Below are 19,226 nucleotides of genomic sequence, written 5' to 3' on the forward strand. Positions count from 1 at the left end.
GGGGAAAACACACACGCGGAAAAAAAAAATGTAAGCACTTTTTTTTTTTGTAAAACCAATGTCTGTTTTGTTACATACCTTTCATGTCGTGCTTTGTAAATGTCTTATTTGTGTAATAAATAAAGTTAATGCAAGTAGAAGTGCTGGCACTTAAATCCAGAACAAGATGAGATTCCATTTCTTTCCTGCTGTCTGGTGAAGAGCTGAGGTCTCTGGCTCCCAGGGTCTCTGGGCTGTTGTACAGTTGCCATCCCCTTTCCCGGAAAATGGACATCATTTTGCGGTCAGTAAGCGGTGCTTTCTAAAGGCTTTCTGGACACACACACTGGCTGCTGGGTCCTGTGCCGGCTCGGAGAGGAGCTCTCTCTCCATCTGGCCAGGGCTGGGAACAGACCTCCCTCTGCCAGGTCCCAGGGACCAAGGCGGGGTCTTGGTAGGTGTGGCTGGCGTTTGTGGAATATACAGGAGAGAGGAAGGAGTGGGGGCGGGGCCGGGAGGGAGGCACAGAGCAGCCTTTGGGGAAGAACGAAGGTGAAGCCAAGGGAATGTGGGGTGGGAGATGAGGCTCCAGCTTCTCTCCAGTGTCCTTGTCATGGGGTCTGAGTGAGAGGGAGGCACCTTTCTGGTGGTTGTCACAGTGTCTTCCCATGGTGGGATTATTTGTTCCGGCCCAGGCTCCTGTGCTGTGGTCCTGCCCAGAACTGAGTGGCTTGTCAACCTCAGCTCCCGGTGCAGTGCACGCGTGGGACAGAAAGGTCCACAGCGGCCATCTGGGGGCTGAACCACCGGAAGGAAGACCTTCTGTCTCCCTCTCTCACCGTCTAACTCTGCCTGTCAAAAAAAAAAGATCCAGGCTACTTGTGGCCCACCCGGAACCTGCTGCCGCTTCCTCTTCTGGTTTTCAGCCGAGACGCGTGGTCCTTGGGGTCATTTGGAGCAATAAATGACTCGATATTGCAGCTATGGGGAAGCGTGTTTGGAGTACCTGACAAATGCCAGCCCCTTTGCTTGTATTATCTTGTTCAGCCCACATTGTGACTCTTGTTTTTATTTTTATTTATTTATTTATTATTTATTTATTTATTTTTGACAGGCAGAGTGGATAGTGAGAGAGAGACAGACAGAGAGAAAGGTCTTCCTTTTTGCCGTTGGTTCACCCTCCAATGGCCACTACAGCCGGCGCATCGCGCTGATCCAAAGCCAGGAGCCAGGTGCTTCTCCTGGTCTCCCATGCGGGTGCAGGGCCCAAAGACTTGGGCCATCCTCCACTGCCTTCCCGGGCCATAGCAGAGAGCTGGCCTGGAAGAGGGGCAACTGGGATAGAATCCGGTGCCCCGACCGGGACTAGAACCCGGTGTGCCGGCGCCGCAAGGCGGAGGATTAGCCTGTTAAGCCACGGCGCCAGCCGTGACTCTTGTTTTTAACAGCATCGTGACCATTTCGTAGATGAGGGGACTGAGGCTTACACAAGTGACTTGCCCAAGGTGGCATGATCCCCGGATTGGAGCCCAGGTGTGCATGATGCCACAGCCACCTTTTCTATGGCATCAGGCTCATTCTGTGTCTAGGGGGAGCTGCCAGGAGGGAAGGACCGTGCTGGGGAAGCATGGTCAGGCCTACGGGAAGGTACCAGTTGCGAGTCTGGGCACAGGGGTCAGGTCACTGCCCTCTGAGACCAAGCAGTTGCTGTCTCCCTCGGAACCTTGGATTCCCCATCTGCAAAAGCTGATGCCCAGCCCTCGCCTGAAGGTGGAGCGGAGACTGCGCACTCGCCCACCTGCACCCCTTCGTTGTCCATTCCCACTGCCTACTCCTGTAGGTGCCGGTTCTCAGACTTTCATGCGCATAGAAAGTACCTGGGAGTGCGAGCTATGAGGCCCCATGCAGGGCGATTCTGCTCTGGCTACTCGGAGGTGGCGCCCAGGAATATCTGTAGTTCACGATTTCATTCTGACGCAGGGGACGCTGGGAAAGTCTTCCAAGGAAAGCACACTTGGGCCACAGGGTGCAGAAAGCCTTTATTCCTTAGGCAAAAGCCAGGTTCTAGAACTACAGCCTGCCCCGCCTAGGGCGGCCAATGCGAGCCGGGCAGGTGGAAGCCTCTGACGGGGGCAGCTGCAGAGTTCACAGCTGGATGCAGCGGCCCACGATCTGGTCCCAGCCCTTCCGACATGTTCCCACGATCCACTCGTGCTCGTCATCGTCTGTAAGCAAAGAGGAGGAGCTGGGCACTGGCCCGGGAGACCCCAGACCCGAGTTGAGCCAGTCTGTTGAGCCCTGTGTGGGCAGGTGCAGGCCTTTCACTCGGTCTTGGGGAGATTGAGCACAGACTGGTTCTCGTTTGCAGAGCCTGCTGGTGGAGGCGGCATGGGGCTGGCTAGCCACCTGGACTGGACTGGCCGCCTCCCGCTGGGGACTCGTCCGGCCTGACCCATGAGGAGACTTCAAAACATTCATGGGAATTTGGAATTAACAGATAAGTTTAGTTGGGTCCAAAAAATTTGGAATCTATCAATAGTGTTTTTTTTTTTAAATAGTGTGCATTTTCTATGAGTATTTTGAGGACCTCTCATATATAGGATTTCAAAAGTTTTTGCACCAAAAAGCTTATCTTTTAATTCCATTTTCCACCAACTTGTTGAAGTACCCTCATACCATAAATGGCACCTCTGGTACAGTGGGCTGGGGTCTTGCTGGCAGTGGTAGGGGGCAGGGCCTTTGGATTCTAGTATCCTTTCTTAATTCTCCATTCTTTTCTTAAACTTATTCATTATTACTTTTAAACTATTTATTTGAAGGGCAGAGAGAGAATCTTCCATCAGCTGATTCACTCAGTAAATTCCTGCAACAGCTGGGGCTGCACCAGGCCAAAGCCAGGAGCCTGGAACTCAACTGGGTCTCCCACTTGAGCTGTCATCTACTGCCCCCCCCACCCCACCCAAGGGTGTGCATCAGCAGGAAATTGGATCAAAAGTGGAGTCACAACCAAACCCAGGCACTTCAATAAGAGATGTGCATCTCCCAAGCAAGTGTTTTCCCTGTTGCACCAAATTCCCACTCCCATCTATTTTATACACACACACACACACACACACATATATATATAATGATATTTATTTGAAAGGGAGAGTGACAGAGAGACAGGGGGAAACAGAGAGACAGGGAAATCTTTTCACCCACTGGTTTGCTCCCTAAATGCCCACAACAGCCAGGGCTAGGTTAGGCTAGATCAGGCCGAAGCCAGGAGCCAGGACCTCCATCTAGATCTCCCTTATGGGTGGCAGGAACCCAAGTGCTTGGGCGTCTTCCATTGCCTCCTTGGTGAATTAGCACGAAGCTGGATCAGAAGCATAGAGTAGCTGGGACTCAATGCAGGCACTCTGATGTGGGATATGAGTGTCTCAAGTGGCCACTCAACCTACTGCACCCCCAATGCCTGCCCTATGTATGCATTTTTTTTAAAAAAATATTTATTTGATTTATTTGAAAGACAGAGTTACAGAGAGAGGTAGAGACAGACAGACAGAAGTCTGCTGGTTTCACTCCCCAGACGGCTGCAACTGCCAGAGCTGAGCTAATCTGAAGCCAGGAGCTTCCTCCAGGTCTCCCACAGGGGTGCAGGGACCCAAGGACCTGGGCCATCCTCCACTGCTTTCCCAAGCGCAGGGAGCTGGATAGGAAGTGGAGCAGCTGGGACTTGAACCGGTTCCCATACGGGATGCCAGTGCTGCAGGCCAGGGCTTTAACCCGCTGAGCCACAGTGCTGGCCCAACCCTATGCACTTATTTTTTAAATTCTTGATTAACATGTAATCCTCATTTCAACCCAAGCGTATAGTGCAAACTGATCAGAGAGGTAATCAGCTCCCCCTGCTTCCTCTGCGTGTGCAGCCTGCCAGCTCCTGTTCTGCAGTCATTCTACAGCACGTACCACACGCGGTGACCAGCAGCCTCCCAGTGTGCCGAGGCACAGCAGAACCTCTTCCGTCCAGCTGGGCTTTGGTACCCGTTATCCAATCTCCCTCTGTCTCCCTCTCTCCTTCCTAGTTCTCTACAACCACTATTTAATATTTTTTAGACTTCCACGTACAAGGGGAGAACACGTGGTATTTGTGTTCCTGAGTCTGGATTACTTAACACAGGGTTCTCCAGTTCCGTCCATTTTGCTTCAAATGTCAGGATTCCATTCTTTTTTTCTTGATGGCCGAATAGTATTCCATTATGTAAATATACCTGTCTCATCCATCCATTCACCTTTAGATGGATGCCTGCATGGACCCCTTACCTCGGCTGTGGTGCACAGTGCGGCGATGAACATGGGAGTGCAGGGATACCTCTGATGGCTGAGCTCCTTTCCCTTGGCCCCACACCCAGGAGTAGGGTGGCCGGGTCACACGGGAGAGCTGATTTTACTTTCCGCACTGTTCTCCTTAACAGTGGTGCTAGTTTGTTCTCCTTTCTCATCACATCCTGATCTTTTGACAACAGTGGCCTCAACTGGGATGAGACAGGGTTCCCTGTGTTTTCAATTTGCCTTTTCCTGGGAGCTAGTGATTACTGTGGGGTCCCCATTCTTGACTCTCTTCACAGAACCCAGGGCTTCTGTGGGAGAGGGGGGAGCCATGGCTTCTGTTTCTCAGGTGCCTCCCTGGGGAGCGGGGAGGAGGGGCGGGAGCTGCCTGGTATCCCCTGAAGAGCTGCCCCCCCCCAATTTTGACAGGTGAACAGAGACTCACGGGGGTGGAGCTACTTGTCCACACCTGCAGGCTTAGGATGAATAGAGCTCAGACTGAACCCAGACTGTTTTTCAAACCTGGAATTCAGAGAGTTGAGTGACTCCTATCCTTCAGCCCAAGCCCACCCTCCTTGCCTCTCTGGGTAGCCCCCTCCTTTGGACTCACTCCATCCCCCACCCCCCACCCCCCACCCCCCGCCCACCATCCTGCTTTCTCCTCCAAGCCTAGCCCCGGTGCCCCGCCCCACTCCCACCCCATGCCGAGGACCTGTTCCACAGCGGGATGTAGCCCAGCTCTGTCACACGTGTGCTGGTGTCTCGTGTGCGGATGTGTTTTTATGTGCAGAGGCGGCCCTGCGCTGTGGGCTTCAACCCTAGGTTCTTGGCACCGCTTCCTGCGGCGCACGTCTGGGGCATTGCCTCTGCAGGCCGCGTCTGGCTCCATCGCGTCCTACACCCCATCCTCCCTGCTCCCTGGGGCAGACAGTCCTGGGCACGTCCCTCCGTGGATGCAGGGGAGAATCTCTCCGGCTTCGCAGGCAGCGGGAGGAGGAAGTCTGTGTAGGATTCGGTGACCTTGCTCTTGGCCTTGCTGCCTGCCCACCTCACTCCGAGCCTCTTTCTCTCTGTGCCAATCCCTGCCTCCAGCATGACCCTCACGGTGACAGCCTAAAGTCCTTACCCCATGCCTAGCCCAGTGCCACCTGCCTAAGAGATGGTGACAAATGGTGGCCACGGTGGACTGAAGGGGCTTCCTGAGAGCCGGGACGTGGAGGCCTCATGAAAGGCTGACCTCCAACCTGACTCCCAGCCCAGGGACACCTGCTCTTCTGTGAAAAGTGCCCTGCGCAGGTGCAGGGAGGTGGTGGCTCACAGACAGCCCACGATGCACCCAGGGTTTCTGCAGCAGTCTGCTGAGGTAGGGGAGATGACTCGTTCTACAGAAGTGCTGAGCCTTGTCCTGGGTCACGGCCAGAGCAGTTTGAACTAAGGTCTACCGGGCTCTGGAGGCTGGCTTCTTACCCCAGGGCAGACCCCCGGCGGTGCCAAGAGCTGGGGCTGCCGGCACAGAGCTCGCCCAAGCCACCCCCGCCTCCTCCCCCATTTCTTTACATGCAACCTAACAGGAAAGGCTGGCTGGCTGGTCTGCTCCGGCCTTGGACAACTGCCCTAAAATGTCCGTGGGCCTCAGTCTCCCCTGGGCAGGCTGCCTAGGGGTCCCGGCTGAGGCTGGGAAACCCAGGGGCGGGGAGAGCGGCGGGGATGCGTCAGCACACAAGGAGTTAAGCGCTGGTGGAGCCCACTTTTGCCACACTGTGAGCAGCCTGGTTGCTAATTACAGTTCTGAAGTCTCTAGGCTATTCGAATCAGTGCAGCTGCAGCCTCTTCAGCCGTAACCCCTGAAACCAGACAAACTGGGTTTATTGTGCTCAACCAGTCCGCGCGCCCCTCCCTGATCGTTACAAATTGACAGCAATGGACTTAACAGCCCTCTTCACTACCGCTTTCACTCTCTACCTGGCTGCACAGCCACCAATTTGAATGACAGATGCCTCCCCTCCCGGCAGCTGCTCACCAGCCCTCCCTCCATGTCCCCGGCGCCTTGCGCAGCTCCCCTGGCCCTGCCACGCCAGGGTGACGCTGCCGGAGCACATTTCATCAATATTTAAAATGGAATTAAACCTGTGGCTTTGATTAATGCCCCTCCTTCCCCCGCGCGTGCCCCCCCCCCCCCCCCCGCCCCAGATCCTGGGAGCTGTGATTAGTATTTTGCAAATTGCGATTGTTGGAATATGTTAATATGATTGTCTGAGAACATCTTTACCTTCTCAGACAATTTTCCCCCTTTTTGGCAGCCAGGGGAGGGGGAGAGGACGGAGAAAAAGATGGGGGAAAAATACCCCCACAAACTCTTTAATCAATTGTCAATTATTACCATTGGCACAACTGCCGACGGGGCAGAGGGAAGCGGGAGACAGTTTCTGGCTTGGTGCATTTCTCTTTGGAAAGTTTTGGGCCCCCTCTTGGCCCTGTAACTCTGCTCTGAGACCAGGTCCTAAAGGAATAATCAATTTGTCACGGAACGATTTTGAATCAAGAGAATGCAGCACAACCCACAGCTCTAGAAACAAGTGAATGGTTCCTTTGCCGTGCATTCGTTCATTTAACAAATAATTTCTGAGCACCGACGGCAAGTCTGGCATCGTGCTAGCTTGGGAGGAGATGCGATGGCCACTCTAAGCCATGTGAGGAGAGATTTAGCAGCTACCGAACATAGTAGTTATGAAGCCTGTACAGCAACATCAGTGAAATGGTTATGATGTGATAATGAGCAAAAAAAAAAAAAAAAAAAGAAAGAAGAAAGAAAGGGAAGAGGCAAGAAGCAAGATGACACACACAGCCCATTGTGTACAAATTGTGCACAGAAGAAAAATGAACGCTAATAATTTGAAATGTGAATATTGGTCAGCTCAGCGGTGGGACGAGAGCCTCCTCTTTCTGATTTTGTTTTTTCGTAAATCTTTCATATATTGACAGCAGGGAAAAAATTCAAAATAATCCCTGGCTTTTTTCCCACCCTCCAATTCGATGTCGTGGTAATTTCACACACTTTGTTATTGAAATAAAAATATTTCTGGGTTACTAGAAATACCAGCAGGGCTCTTGAAGTTCTGAAATGCAAAAAATCCTCATATGAAAATGCTGGGTAAAAACGCATAAAAGTCAGAAAACAGACAAGTCTCCTGAGCTGAAGAATTGCGAATAATGTATGTAGTTTCTCTGCAAGTCACACTCCTTTTTAAAAAGTTTGATTTGTTTATTTATTTGAAAAGCAGAGTGACAGAGGGTGAGGGAGAGGCAGAGAAAGGAAGATCTTCCATCTGCTGGTTCACTCCCCAAATGCCTGCCAATACCTAGGGCTGGACCAGGCTGAAGCCAGGAGCCAGGAGCTCCATCTGAGTCTCCCAAGTGAGTGGCAGGAACCCAAGTACTTGGGCCATTCTCTGCTGCCTCCCGGGCGCATTAGCAGGAAGCTGGATGGGAAGAGAAGGCGGGACTAGAGCCCAGGCACTCCAATGTGGGATGCATGGCTTAACCTCTGCCCCACAACACCAGCCCCTGCTCTGCTCCTCTTAAGTGTGGCTGTGCATAGTGACTTCCTGTCAAAGAGAATGGTATGGCATACAAAGGAAGGGAACAAAAGATAATTTTACAGTGGAGAAACCTAACGAACACTACATCAGCCAAGCGTTCAAGGTCAACCTCAACATGGGTAAAATCACATGGATAGATGGTACCCCCTTGTAGGGGTACACATGACTCTTTACCTCCATGGTCTTCTTCCTCCAAACCCACAACCCTGGTCTCACCATGAGAAAGACATCAGATAAATTCAAGAAACCTAAGGAGTGTTCCTCAAACTGTCACCAAAAGCTAGGAGAGTCTGTGCAACCATCACAGCCCAGCAGAGCCCACGGGGACGACACTGAATGCAAAGTGCGTCCTGGATCAGGTCCTGGAACAGGACACGGGCCTCAGGGGCACCACAGTGGCTTCAGTTAACAGTATATTCTTCGCTATCAATGTCAGTGCCTGGTTATTGGTTATCACACAGGGACTCATACAATGGGAGATGTCTACTAACGGGGGAAACAGGGTGTGGGTATATTGGGAACTCTGTATTATTAATCATTATTATTTTTTGCCATGGGTGTATAAACTATTTATTAACAGAAAAAGCCCACCGACTCATTTCTTCTTGGACACACCCACGGTACGGCCACGGCAGCCAGTGGCCTTGGTGTGCTGGCGTCTGACGCGAAGGCCCCAGGAGTGGCGCAGCGCTCTGCGAGCGAGCGAGGAGCTCCTTCAGGTCCTCGCGGAGCGTGTCATCCAGACTGCTGGCCATGCACTGACGCGGATTCTGCGCAACGGGTTCCACCTCATCCTCAGCCAGTTCTCTTGCCCGCTTGGTGCCGTCGATGGCTGCTTCCCTTGGCACCACATGGGCGTATTTTTGCCCCACACCCTTTAATGACAGTGATGGCCAAGGCTACTTTGCACCGCCCATCGATATTAATGTCAAGTACTCGCTAGAGACGTGGCAGTGGCAAAACTGGTGCTGAGGGGCCGGCGCCATGGCTCACTTGGTTAATCCTCCGCCTGAGGTGCTGGCATCCCACATGGGCTCCGGGTTCTAGTCGCGGTTGCTCCTCTTCCAGTCCAGCTCTCTGCTGTGGCCCAGGAAGGCAGTGGAGGATGGCCCAAGTGCTTGGGCCCTGCATCCACATGGGAGACCAGGAGGAAGCACCTGGCTCTTGGCTTCGGATCGGCACAGTGTGCTGGTCATGGCGGCCATTTGGGGGGTGAACCAACGGAAGGAAGACCTTTCTCTCTGTCTCTCTCTCTCACTGTCTAACTCTGCCTGTCAAATAAAAAACAAAACAAAACAAAAAAACAAACTGGTGCTGATCCGAGTCTTCCTTAGTGGAAGACTAATTTTTCAATAATTCTGTGTAGCAAAGGCACTTGGCACAGTGGTTAAGATCCTGTTTGGGACCAGCACGTTCCATGTTGCAGTGCGAGTGTTCAAGTCCCGGCTCCACTCCCAATGCCAGCTTCCCACTGCTGTCCACCCCAGGAGGCGGCAGGTGGTGGCTCTGGTACTTGGGTCCCTGCACCCACGTGGGAGACCCGGATGGAGAGAGTCTGACTTTGGCCCTGGCTGTTGTGGGCATTGGGGGAATGAACTGGCAGATGAGAAATCTCTGTCTTGCTGCCTTTCAAAAAAAAAAAAAAAAAGTAAAATAAATAATTTTAAAATGCTGTACATCTAACTGCTGTTAAACAATTTTCTTTTAAGAAAATTGGTGAATCCCCTTAGAAGCAAGATTACCAAGTTCTCCAAGAGAAGTTGAAGTTCTCCCAAACCCAAAACACTCACACTAAAGTCATCCACTTCTTTCTCTCTCCCATTCCTATATTTGAATCTGAACTTATTTGAGGGCTGTGTTTTCCTGTTCCATCCATCTGAAAGCTCTCGTGCAGGGGTTCTGTCTACTTTGTTGGCCACCGGCCCCAGCATCCAGGAGGTGCCCAGTAACTGCCTTGCCCGATGCAGTCTGCAGGTCATCAGCACCCGCTTCTGGGCATCCAGGCTTGAACCGAGCGCTGCTTCCTCCGTGACCCCCTGGTCTAGCCGCGTCCGTGCCCAGTCATCCTGTCTCATCCTCACTTTGCTTGCCTGCTAACACATGCCGCCGTGCAGGTTTCTGGTTGATTCACACGTCTGCCTCTCCTGTCCAGACTGTGAGCTCCACACACACCAGGAGCCTCAGGCGCTTGCACACGGTGCCATCCCCAGAGCTTAGAGGAGTGGCTGGCACATAGCAGGTCTCAGTCAGCAGCTGACGAACGAGCGAGCGGATCAGTGAGGCTGATCCGTGCCCGGTGTTGGGGACAGAAGCGACTGCCACAAGGCCCGAGGCAGGTGCACTTCAGTTCCAAGCTGTCTGCCCCAGGGTCTGAAGCTCCGACCATGGCCTCACGGCCTCCTGCAGTGACAACAGTTATTAGGAGAACTAGCTCCTTGTCGAGAAGAAAAGGAACTTGCGGGGAGACCCCAAGGCCCCCCACCCCACACTCCCCATTCCGGGGCCTGAACTGCAAGCCCCCACCCCCAGGCCTGCTGTCTCAGTGGTTCGCCTCACTCTGCCCACTGCAGCCACCTGGAGGTAACGCCGGTTGCCCTCGTGCACTTGCTCACCGGCACCTCTGAGCCTTCGTCTATGCTGTTCCCCTGAGGGCAACACACCCTTCCTTTCAGGACCTGGCTCAGGTGCAGGGTGCTCCTCTGTGGGAGGACCAGAGTGGCCCAGGGCACTTTCCATGTCTGGGCTTTAATGTATATAAAAATGGAGACTGGCCTCAGCGAGATGATAATTATATTTTTAAGCACCTACATTGGATATATGTATATTACTGCTTTTAATACATACAACCAAATGGAATAAACGTGTGTGGTTCCAGGATTTCTTTAAAAAACAGAAAAAGTATAAATTCACAGAGCACTAAAGGCCATGTGGTCCGGAAAGGGGGCGTGAACTTGGAGTTGCCTGATGAATGCGATCTTCCTCCTGTCCCATCACAATCCATGGTTAAGGTTCCTCACCAATGTGTGCGGGCTGCACCCAGTGCCCTCCTGGCTGTCCCCCACCCCCACGGGCCCTGCCTGGACCTCAGCTTCCCTGACCCAGGCTGAGGTCTTGGTCGTGGTCACAGTCAGCCGCAGCAGCCTGAGGCAGCCGTATCTCATTCACTAGCGATTCGCAGGGCCCAGCACTTAAAAAGTAGGTAATACATATTTGGTGAGTGGATGAATAAAGACATGATTTTGGGGACATAAAAAGAAATGGGCTCACCCTGTGGGATTTGGACAAAGCAGGAAGAATTCTTTCCCCACCCTAGGCAAATGGAGCACCTAGGAGGGCAAAGCAGGTGTGCCAAGTTCAGGGCCAAGGCCGTGACTGCCACTGCCTTTTGTGTCTTACAGGCATCGATGGGGTGGCCCCATCACACGGAGAGGCTGGGTAGTTTGGGGATCACTCAGAAAGCTGGCTGATCTGGAGCCAGTGAGGATGGGGGTGGGGAGGGGCCGGGCCTGTCACGCCGTGCCCAGGTCCCGGAGTGTGATGTCAGTGCCGTCTGCAGGCCAACTCATTGCTGGGGGAAGAAGTGATTCTGGAAGCCAGCAAACAACTGCACGGAAACAGCAGCGCCCCAGGCAGCCAGCAAGGAGGGAGCCGAGTCGTGTGATGGTTAGGGGCCTGGGCTTCGGCACTCGGCACTCCTGGCTCAGAGATCCTGGCCAGGCTCTCATTTCCTCATTCACAGAGTGCCTGCCTTGAAGGTCCACCTCGAGGACCAAGTGAGATCATTCCTGAAAAGTGCTCAGTCCGGCGCTGGGCACACAGGAGAAGTCAAATCCGAAAGCCAAGACAGACCTGTGCTAGCAAGGCAGGACTCCAGGCTGCGCACGGCCACCAGGACTTAACCACCAGCTTGCTGGGTGATCTGGGGACAAGTCACGCCCCACCTCTGATCCAGGCTCCCATCGTGCAGTGGGTTCAGCAAGACCTCCTGCAGAGGGCAGGGTGAGGCCTGTGGGGCCAGTGCCCTGGGTGGGCACCCAGGAAGGGGAAGCAACAAACCTGATTTTGACAGGTCTTTAACTCCTATACTGTCATCTGTGGAGGGGGCGGGGGTCCTTGAAGCACTCACCAGGAACCCTCCTCCCTCCCCTGCACTTGTGGCTCCCTGCAGAGATTGAGAGGAGAGCTGGGGGAGGGGCAGTCTCTAGCCGAACAGCAGCAAAAGTCACAGTAATGACATCTGTTCAAATCCAGAGGGCAGGCCAGGGCAAGCGAGCCCAGAGAGGCAAACAGGCTGATTGGGGTCACTGGGCACCCACAAGCGGGGCTCTGCCGCTGCATGGCACGCCTCTGGGCTGGGCACACCTGTGGTCACCCCTGCTATGCAGCGTGTGAATAGGGGGGCTGGGCAGGACTGGGAAAGGGAGGAGATCCAGAAAAAACAAAGCCCTAGCCTGGGGAGGGGGTGGAGGCTCCTCTGCCACAAATCCAGGAGGGCCTCGCTCAGTGTGTGTGGGGCTGCACATGTGAGTGCATGTATGTGTGTATGGACATGTGTGTGTGTTGGGGCTTATGTTCATCCTCTGCAGCATCAAAAGCAGAGAGCAGGGCCGGCGCCGCAGCTCACTAGGCTGATCCTCCACCTGCGGCGCTGGCACCCCAGGTTCTAGTCCCGGTTGGGGCGCCAGATTCTGTCCCAGTTGCTCCTCTTCCAGTCCAGCTCTCTTCTGTGGCCCTGGAGGGCGGTGGAGGATGGCCCAGGTGCTTGGGCCCTGCACCCGCATGGGAGACCAGGGAGAAGCACCTGGCTCCTGGCTTCAGATTGGCGCAGTGCTGGCCGCAGCGGCCACTTCGGGGGTGAACCAACAGAAGGAAGACCTTTCTCTCTCTCTCTCTCACTGTTTAACTCTGCCTGTCCAAAAAAAAAAAAAAAAGCAGAGAGCAGGGCTCGGTGTCCCGAGTATCTGCACACTCCCACTACGCGTATTATCACCCAACTGTTCTCACACCTAGCTAAGTGTGAGTAGGTGTGTGCCTGTGAGTGTGCGAGCGGCAATGTCTAAGGGTGTGTGCGTGGTGTGACACCTGGGAACGCTCAGTGTGCATGTGACCCATGGCGTGTGGATGGCTGAGCAAGGCAGTGAGCGGGTGAGTCCCTGAAGTCTGAGCGTGTGTGTGTGTGTGTGTGTGAGCACAAGCCGCAGGACGAGGCACCTTCACCTGCAGACAGCCCTCTCCAAGGTGCCACGCTGGCCGTGACCATGGGGCTGGGCCGGGCTCTGGGGGATCGGGACTTCTGTTGTGTAGGGCTGCCCTCATTTCCTGCAGTCCAGACCCATCCTCAGAAGTGGCCAGGCTGGGCTAGCAGCGGTGTTCTGCAAATGAGGCGCCCCTGCCTGTGCCCACACACAGCCTCGCCACGCCCTCTGTGCAAACGCAGGGCTGCATCAGCGGGTGGGGCAGGGCCAAGGCATCCCTGCCACAACTCCTGACAAGAAAGAGCCTTTGAACTTTGCCTGCAGCGGTGGTGGCCAGAGGCCAAGGCCACGGCATCGTCAGTGTTGACCGAGGGGTCCTTGCCCAGGCAGGGCCTGCCACGGGGCAGCTGGGGCGCGCCCTGGTGGTGCTCTTGCCTTTCTCCCTGAAGGAGGCCCCTCGGCTGGCCCTGGGAGCTGCTTTACCCACTGGGTACCAGATGGGCAGGGCCCAGCCCCCACATACTTTTCAAGGCCTATTCAATCCTAAGAGGCTTGGAAAAATGACTCTAAAATATCAAAAAAGAGAAGACTGAAATTAATAAATGTTATAATTAGTGCATTCAGACTTAATTATTCAATGTAGAAATCAATGCAGTTTTATTACACTTGAAATCCATTGTGGGCTCCATTTCCTAATTTCTGCCAGTATGCGCGCGGCCCTCCAGAATTCACAGCCAATTGTGGGAGACTTGTCGTCAAATTATTTACCATGCAAAGTTAGAAAGATCCTTTCAAAGTTTCAACAGCAAAAAAAACGGATGCTGCCTGTGGGAGTGTGGACCTGTTTTAAGATGTGGAAATGATGGGGAGGGGTCTCTAAGGTCAGGCCGAGGGCAGGATTTAGGGCTATCACCAGGGTAAGTCAAGGCAAGGAACAGAGCTGTCTCACGTCGGAAAGCACTCCTGCATGCCAGGCACCGTGTCTGCTGCTCTGCTTCCCACCTCCCCTCTTTTAGGCTTTTCAGCACTCACCAGCCGTGTTCACAACGCCCAGCCCCCGAACAAAAGCGGCTGGGAGAAGCCAAGTGCCACGGCCAAGGTCACTCTGTGGGCCTGACCTGGTAGCTCTGCACCTCTGCCCCTTTTGGCCCCTGGTCTCCAGCAGCCCTCACATGATGGGCTGCAGGAGACCCGGCAGTGGGCAGGTGCTGAGAGCTGAACTGGGACTGGGGCAGTGGGACCCTCAGAGGAGCGTTAAGGAGGAACCTGCAGAACTCCGCGACAGAGACTCACTGCGTGCTCACAGCAACCTCGCACAGTCACTGCTGTCGCCTTTGTTTCACAGGGGCGGGCTCTGGGGCTCAGTGGGCGGGTGTAGGGCCACAGCCAAGCCTGTTTTCAGAGCTGCAGCTCTTGGCTGCTACACACGTCCCTGGGAAACCTTTCTGAAAGTCTTGTCTGTACTGCTCACTGTATGAGGGGTCAAAGCCAAATGCCCTGACTGGCATCGGGGCCCCGACACACTCCTGCATGATCATCAAAACCCAGTCTGTCCGTCACTGCCTGATGGAGGCCTCCTGGACTCCTTCCTATCCCCCCAACGCACACAAGCAGCTCCCAGGGGCTCCATCTGGGGTATACCACGCCCCTGCATCTCTCTGTGCCTTGCCCAGGCTGTTCCTTCCCTTCCCTATGGCAAAATCCACCTCTGGCCCTTTAAGGCCTTACCAACCACTGCCTCTGTGGGACACCCCCCTCCACTACACCTGGGAGGGACGTATGCGCCTGTGATTCTTGTTCCTGGCTCCAGAGAACCAGGGGCACTCCCAGTTTTTTTTTTTTGGGGGGGGGAGGAACCTCACATTTGATATTTCAATCAAACATTAACACAAACCTCCTGGGGGACATATAATCATGTTGGATTTCCCTCTACGTATTTCTCCTATGGTTGAGCTTCTCCCTCTTCCTGAACGGTATTCTGACGGGCGGGAGGCTCAGAGCTGTCTTGTGAGCACTCAGGCCCCCTAGAGTCCCAGGCCTCTGTGCAGAGAGCACCTAGCCCCGTGCCGGGACTGTGTTTCTACACCCGATCTCCCCAGTCCTGCAGCGCTCCAGGACAGGCACTGGGTCTGGAGGGCCTGCACCTGGGGCAAAGCTTAGGGAGTCCGAGGCTCTGGGTGGGGAAGAAGTGAGGAGGACAGTGGCAGAGACTTGCAAACAGAATGCGCTGGCTGGGGCCATCACGCCGCCCGTCCAGCCTCGAAATGGGCATCACAAGCAGAAGGGAGGAGGCCCGAGGGCAGCTTGCCGAGGGGACGCCACTGCTGCTCCCACTAGGATGTGGAGTTAGGAGGCCCCGCCTTCCAGCTCGTCACCCCCAGGCTGCGACAGAAGCAGCACTGTGATGTGCACGGGCCAGGCACTGATGATGCCCCTGTACCCACTGCGTGTCCGCACTTCGGGGCTCACCACAACCCTGTAAGTGAGGCCCATTTCCACCCCCAACCCTGCCACCGGCTTTCAGACTGGGCAACCGAGATTCCGAGGAGGGCCCAGAGTAGCTCACGGTCACTCCAAGGGGATCTGACGGGCAGATGTGGCCGCTCTACGGCCCCCTGGCTCCTAACCCTGCCTGCCTCTCCAGGACTGACGTGGAACAGGGGTTTCGGCCAGCTGCCCCCGCTCCCCAGAGCCTGGGCTGCAGCAGAGAGAGGTGAGGCTCTTGCATCCACTTCCATGAAAGGGGACAAAACAAACCACGCGGGGCCCGGAAGGGAAGGGAGGGGAAGCCGTGCCCTGTGGATCCTCCAGGAGGCTGCCGGAACAGCCGGGACGTATTGTTACCAGGATCTGACGGCGCCTCGGCGGCAGGGGGAATTTCCAGGGCCTCGGGAATCGGGGTGGGGAGAGAAGACGCCAGTGGGCAACCCCGGCGGGTCAGGGAGGGGCTATTTTTGGGGCAGACCTGGCGACAGGGCACGCTGGATGGTGTCCGGGTGGCCAGGCCTGTCCCTGTAGGCAAAATTCCATGGGAGGCGGGAGGTGGGGGTTCAAGTGTGTTTCTCTGGGGGAAGACTTAAAGCTCTACCCCAATTCCCAGAGATGCTCCCAACTCAGGGAAAGGCTATAGTGAGTCTCACCGGTTCCCAGCATGGCCTCCGGTGTCAGAGAGACGGGGTTCAAACACCAGATCCTCCCTTACAAGCGGCGTGTCCCTCTGCAAATGACCCCTGCTCCGAGCCTCCATTTCCCCACCTGCCAAGCAGGGCTATGGCACGTCCCTCCAAGGGCTGAGATGTGCAGGCGCTCAGTGCTCGCAACTTCCCTCCCTAGCCTTCTGCTTGCAGCAAGTGCCCAAGTCGGCTGGCAGGGCTGAGTGAGCCGTGCGGGCATTTCATTTGGCAGTTACAAGTGTGATATTATCCCTCCACAAAGCCTTCATTACGGCGCGGCTGACAATACCGCAGATAAAGCAGGCATGGCCCCCCCGTGCCAGCCTCCAGGTGATTATAACATTTGGGTAAATTGCCTTTTGTCTCGCTGGAGAGAGGACGGCAGGAGGGGGCTGTGCGGGAGACTCACTCCGCCACGTTGCAGGGAAGCGCCAGGGAGGCCCCGGGAGAGGGAGCCTTGAATGCACAGGCAGAGGTTGGGTTTGCAGAAGGAGCCCTGGCCGGCGGGGGCAGTGGGAGACCAGGGCTGCAGCCTGGCTCTAGCACAGACATGGAGGTGGGTATGTGTGTGTTGGGGGAGGCTCAGGTTTCTCACCTGCCGGGGGAAGGTGGTAGCATTAAGGTTAGAGGAGTCTTGGTTTGTCAGTGGCATTGAAAGCCTCTTGGTCACGGGTCCATTTTTGAGGAATAAAAAGGGCAGGGAATTACTCCGGGGAAAATCACCATCCTGCAATCTTACCCTCGTTGAGTTTGCCCCTTTTCTATCGTAAGGTCTCTCCTGGGAAGGTGCTCGGCTCTTTCTCTCCTGAGTGAACTCCAACTTCTCACTGGGAACCAGCTCAAACGTCAGCCTAGCTTTGGAGTCAGCTAGACCTGGGTCCAAATCCCCCCTCTGCCGCTTGTCACCTGCTTGGCTTTGGGCAGGCGTTTTTACCAGGCCTCAGTTTTGGCATCTGTAGAGTGGCAATAATAATAACTGTTCTGTGGGGATTGGATGAAATGAAATAAAATGATCCATGCGGAAGGCTTAGGCCTGGACCTGGACCACTGCGAGCACTCGGCAGATGCTGGCCGCGGTGACCGATGTGGATGTCTTTGGGCATCAATAGATCCATTCCTTCATGGCCATCTTTAACGACCGCTGTGGATTCTATTCCAAGACCAGGCATGTGTTATTTAAGCGGTTCCCCCTGAGTGGGAGTTTGTTTTGGATGTCACTGCGGGTTTTCCCCGCTGCAAAAGGATGCCAGAGGAACTTTGCCAGACAAAGGTGCTCTTTCAGTCACCGCCCCCCTACTGGCTTATCTCATCTGCGGTGGCATCTGACTGTGGGGTCACACCAGCCGGCTCACTCTTCAGACCCCAGTGAGCACCACTTCCTCCCATTGTCCGTGAGGCTTGTGGTCTTGATTTTCAATTCTTCCTGGAACCTCCGGGTTCGGGTCGCCAACGGGCCCTCCCTGTAAAGAAGCACGGGTGCGTGATATTTTTGAGGGGCCCGGGCCACTGTTTCTGATCGAAGGAAAGTTGGTGCTGTCTTGAAGAGCGGCTCCATTAGGCGGTGGCGTTCTCTCTTTAACCGTCGGGAATCAGACGCTGTTTGAAAGACGTGTGAGCTCTAGGACATTTGCCAGATGTGCTTGATTCGACATTTCAGACAACAAAGGAGATGATGTTGGCGGGAATCTTGACAGCAGTTCTGGTGATCAGGATATTCTTTGAGGACGGTACGGAGGCCTCTGGGGGAAGATTTTCAGCTGTTACATAAACTAATTTGGGATGCTCACTCTCTGTCTTCCACAAAGCCAATTTAGTTCATTGTTAGTTGTATATGTTAAAATGGTTATGAGGGTTTTCTTTCTTTGAATATTAATAATGTGTCTTTCATCTGAGACACTCGCATGGGGTATCATTAATTGGGGGGAGGGAGCAAGGATTAGTGGTACAGCTATTTTGCAAATGATTCCTACTAGTAGCGTCGACGCAAGCAACAGCTATGTGAAAGAGACCCGTGGACAAACGGCTAGGGTGGCTCTGCCTTGGCCTTCCTGGGAGCAAGGGGAGGGGGAGGGATGGGAGTGAATCCCCCAATTTCCCATCATATTAAAGTAATTCTTCCAGACATCTTCAAATGCTCCCTTATTGGCTCAGAGTATAAAGGACACCCCCTTTCTTTCTTTTTTTAAAAGATTTTATTTATTTATTTAACAAAGTTACAGTGTGAGAGAGAGAGACAGAGAGAAAGGTCTTCCTTCTGTTGGTTCTTTCCCCAAGTGGCCGCAATGGCCGGAGCTATGCCAGGTGCTTCCTCCCGGTCTCCCATGTGGGTGCAGGGGCCCAAGCGCTTGGGCCATCCTCCACTGCCCTCCCAAGCCACAGCAGAGAGCTGGACTGGAAGAGGAGCAACCGGTACTAGAACCAGTGCCCATATGGGATGCCGGCGCCACAGGCGGAGGATTAACCCAGTGTACCACAGCACCGGCCCCTAAAGGACCCTTTTACAAATGAGGTAGCATCTCTTTTTGGGGACTGTGGTGTTTTTGCCTCAAGACTCTAAAATGGACCTTTTCACTCATTTAGGGACCTTGGCAGGCTCCTGCTGGGTGCCAGGAACGGTGCTTGTGGAGGGACCACATGAGTCAGGCCCGCCCCTCTCTGGGAGAGGGGGTGGACCGAGCACAGAGTGAAGGCAGCCAGAGGCTGGCGAGCAGAATGCACGGAACAAGGCTTTGGGAAGGTCTGGGTTCCAGTCTGACTCTGTTGGGTAACCTGAGACCGGTTGTCCTCACCGCAAACCATGGCTCATGCAAATTTCCTGCTTGGAGTGGCAGGAAAGTGCAGATGAGATAAGCCAGTGGGAGGTCAGCACAGCACCTGGCGGGGATCCTCCCCAGGGCCTGTCCCCTCCCAGCTTCCTCTGGCTGGGCTGTGGCTGTAGCATGGAGCCACGTGCCGTCCTGCCAGGGGCC

At 54.5% G+C, this 19,226-nt stretch overlaps 1 protein-coding gene and 1 pseudogene across 1 annotated transcript in view; both read right to left on the reverse strand.

Moving 5' to 3' along the window:
* Positions 1-2,124: 2,124 nt before the first annotated feature.
* Positions 2,125-19,226, reverse strand: part of MORN5 (MORN repeat containing 5) — a 36,107-nt gene continuing 19,005 nt past the window's right edge. The window contains exon 5 of the mRNA XM_062206711.1: positions 2,125-2,204. Within this exon, the coding sequence (XP_062062695.1) occupies positions 2,125-2,204 (80 nt within the window). The remainder of the gene's footprint in view (positions 2,205-19,226) is intronic.
* Positions 8,485-11,050, reverse strand: LOC133771832 (small ribosomal subunit protein uS13-like; annotated as a pseudogene).

The sequence above is a fragment of the Lepus europaeus genome, chromosome 12 (genome assembly GCF_033115175.1).
Source record: "Lepus europaeus isolate LE1 chromosome 12, mLepTim1.pri, whole genome shotgun sequence".
NCBI classification, from domain to species: domain Eukaryota; kingdom Metazoa; phylum Chordata; class Mammalia; order Lagomorpha; family Leporidae; genus Lepus; species Lepus europaeus.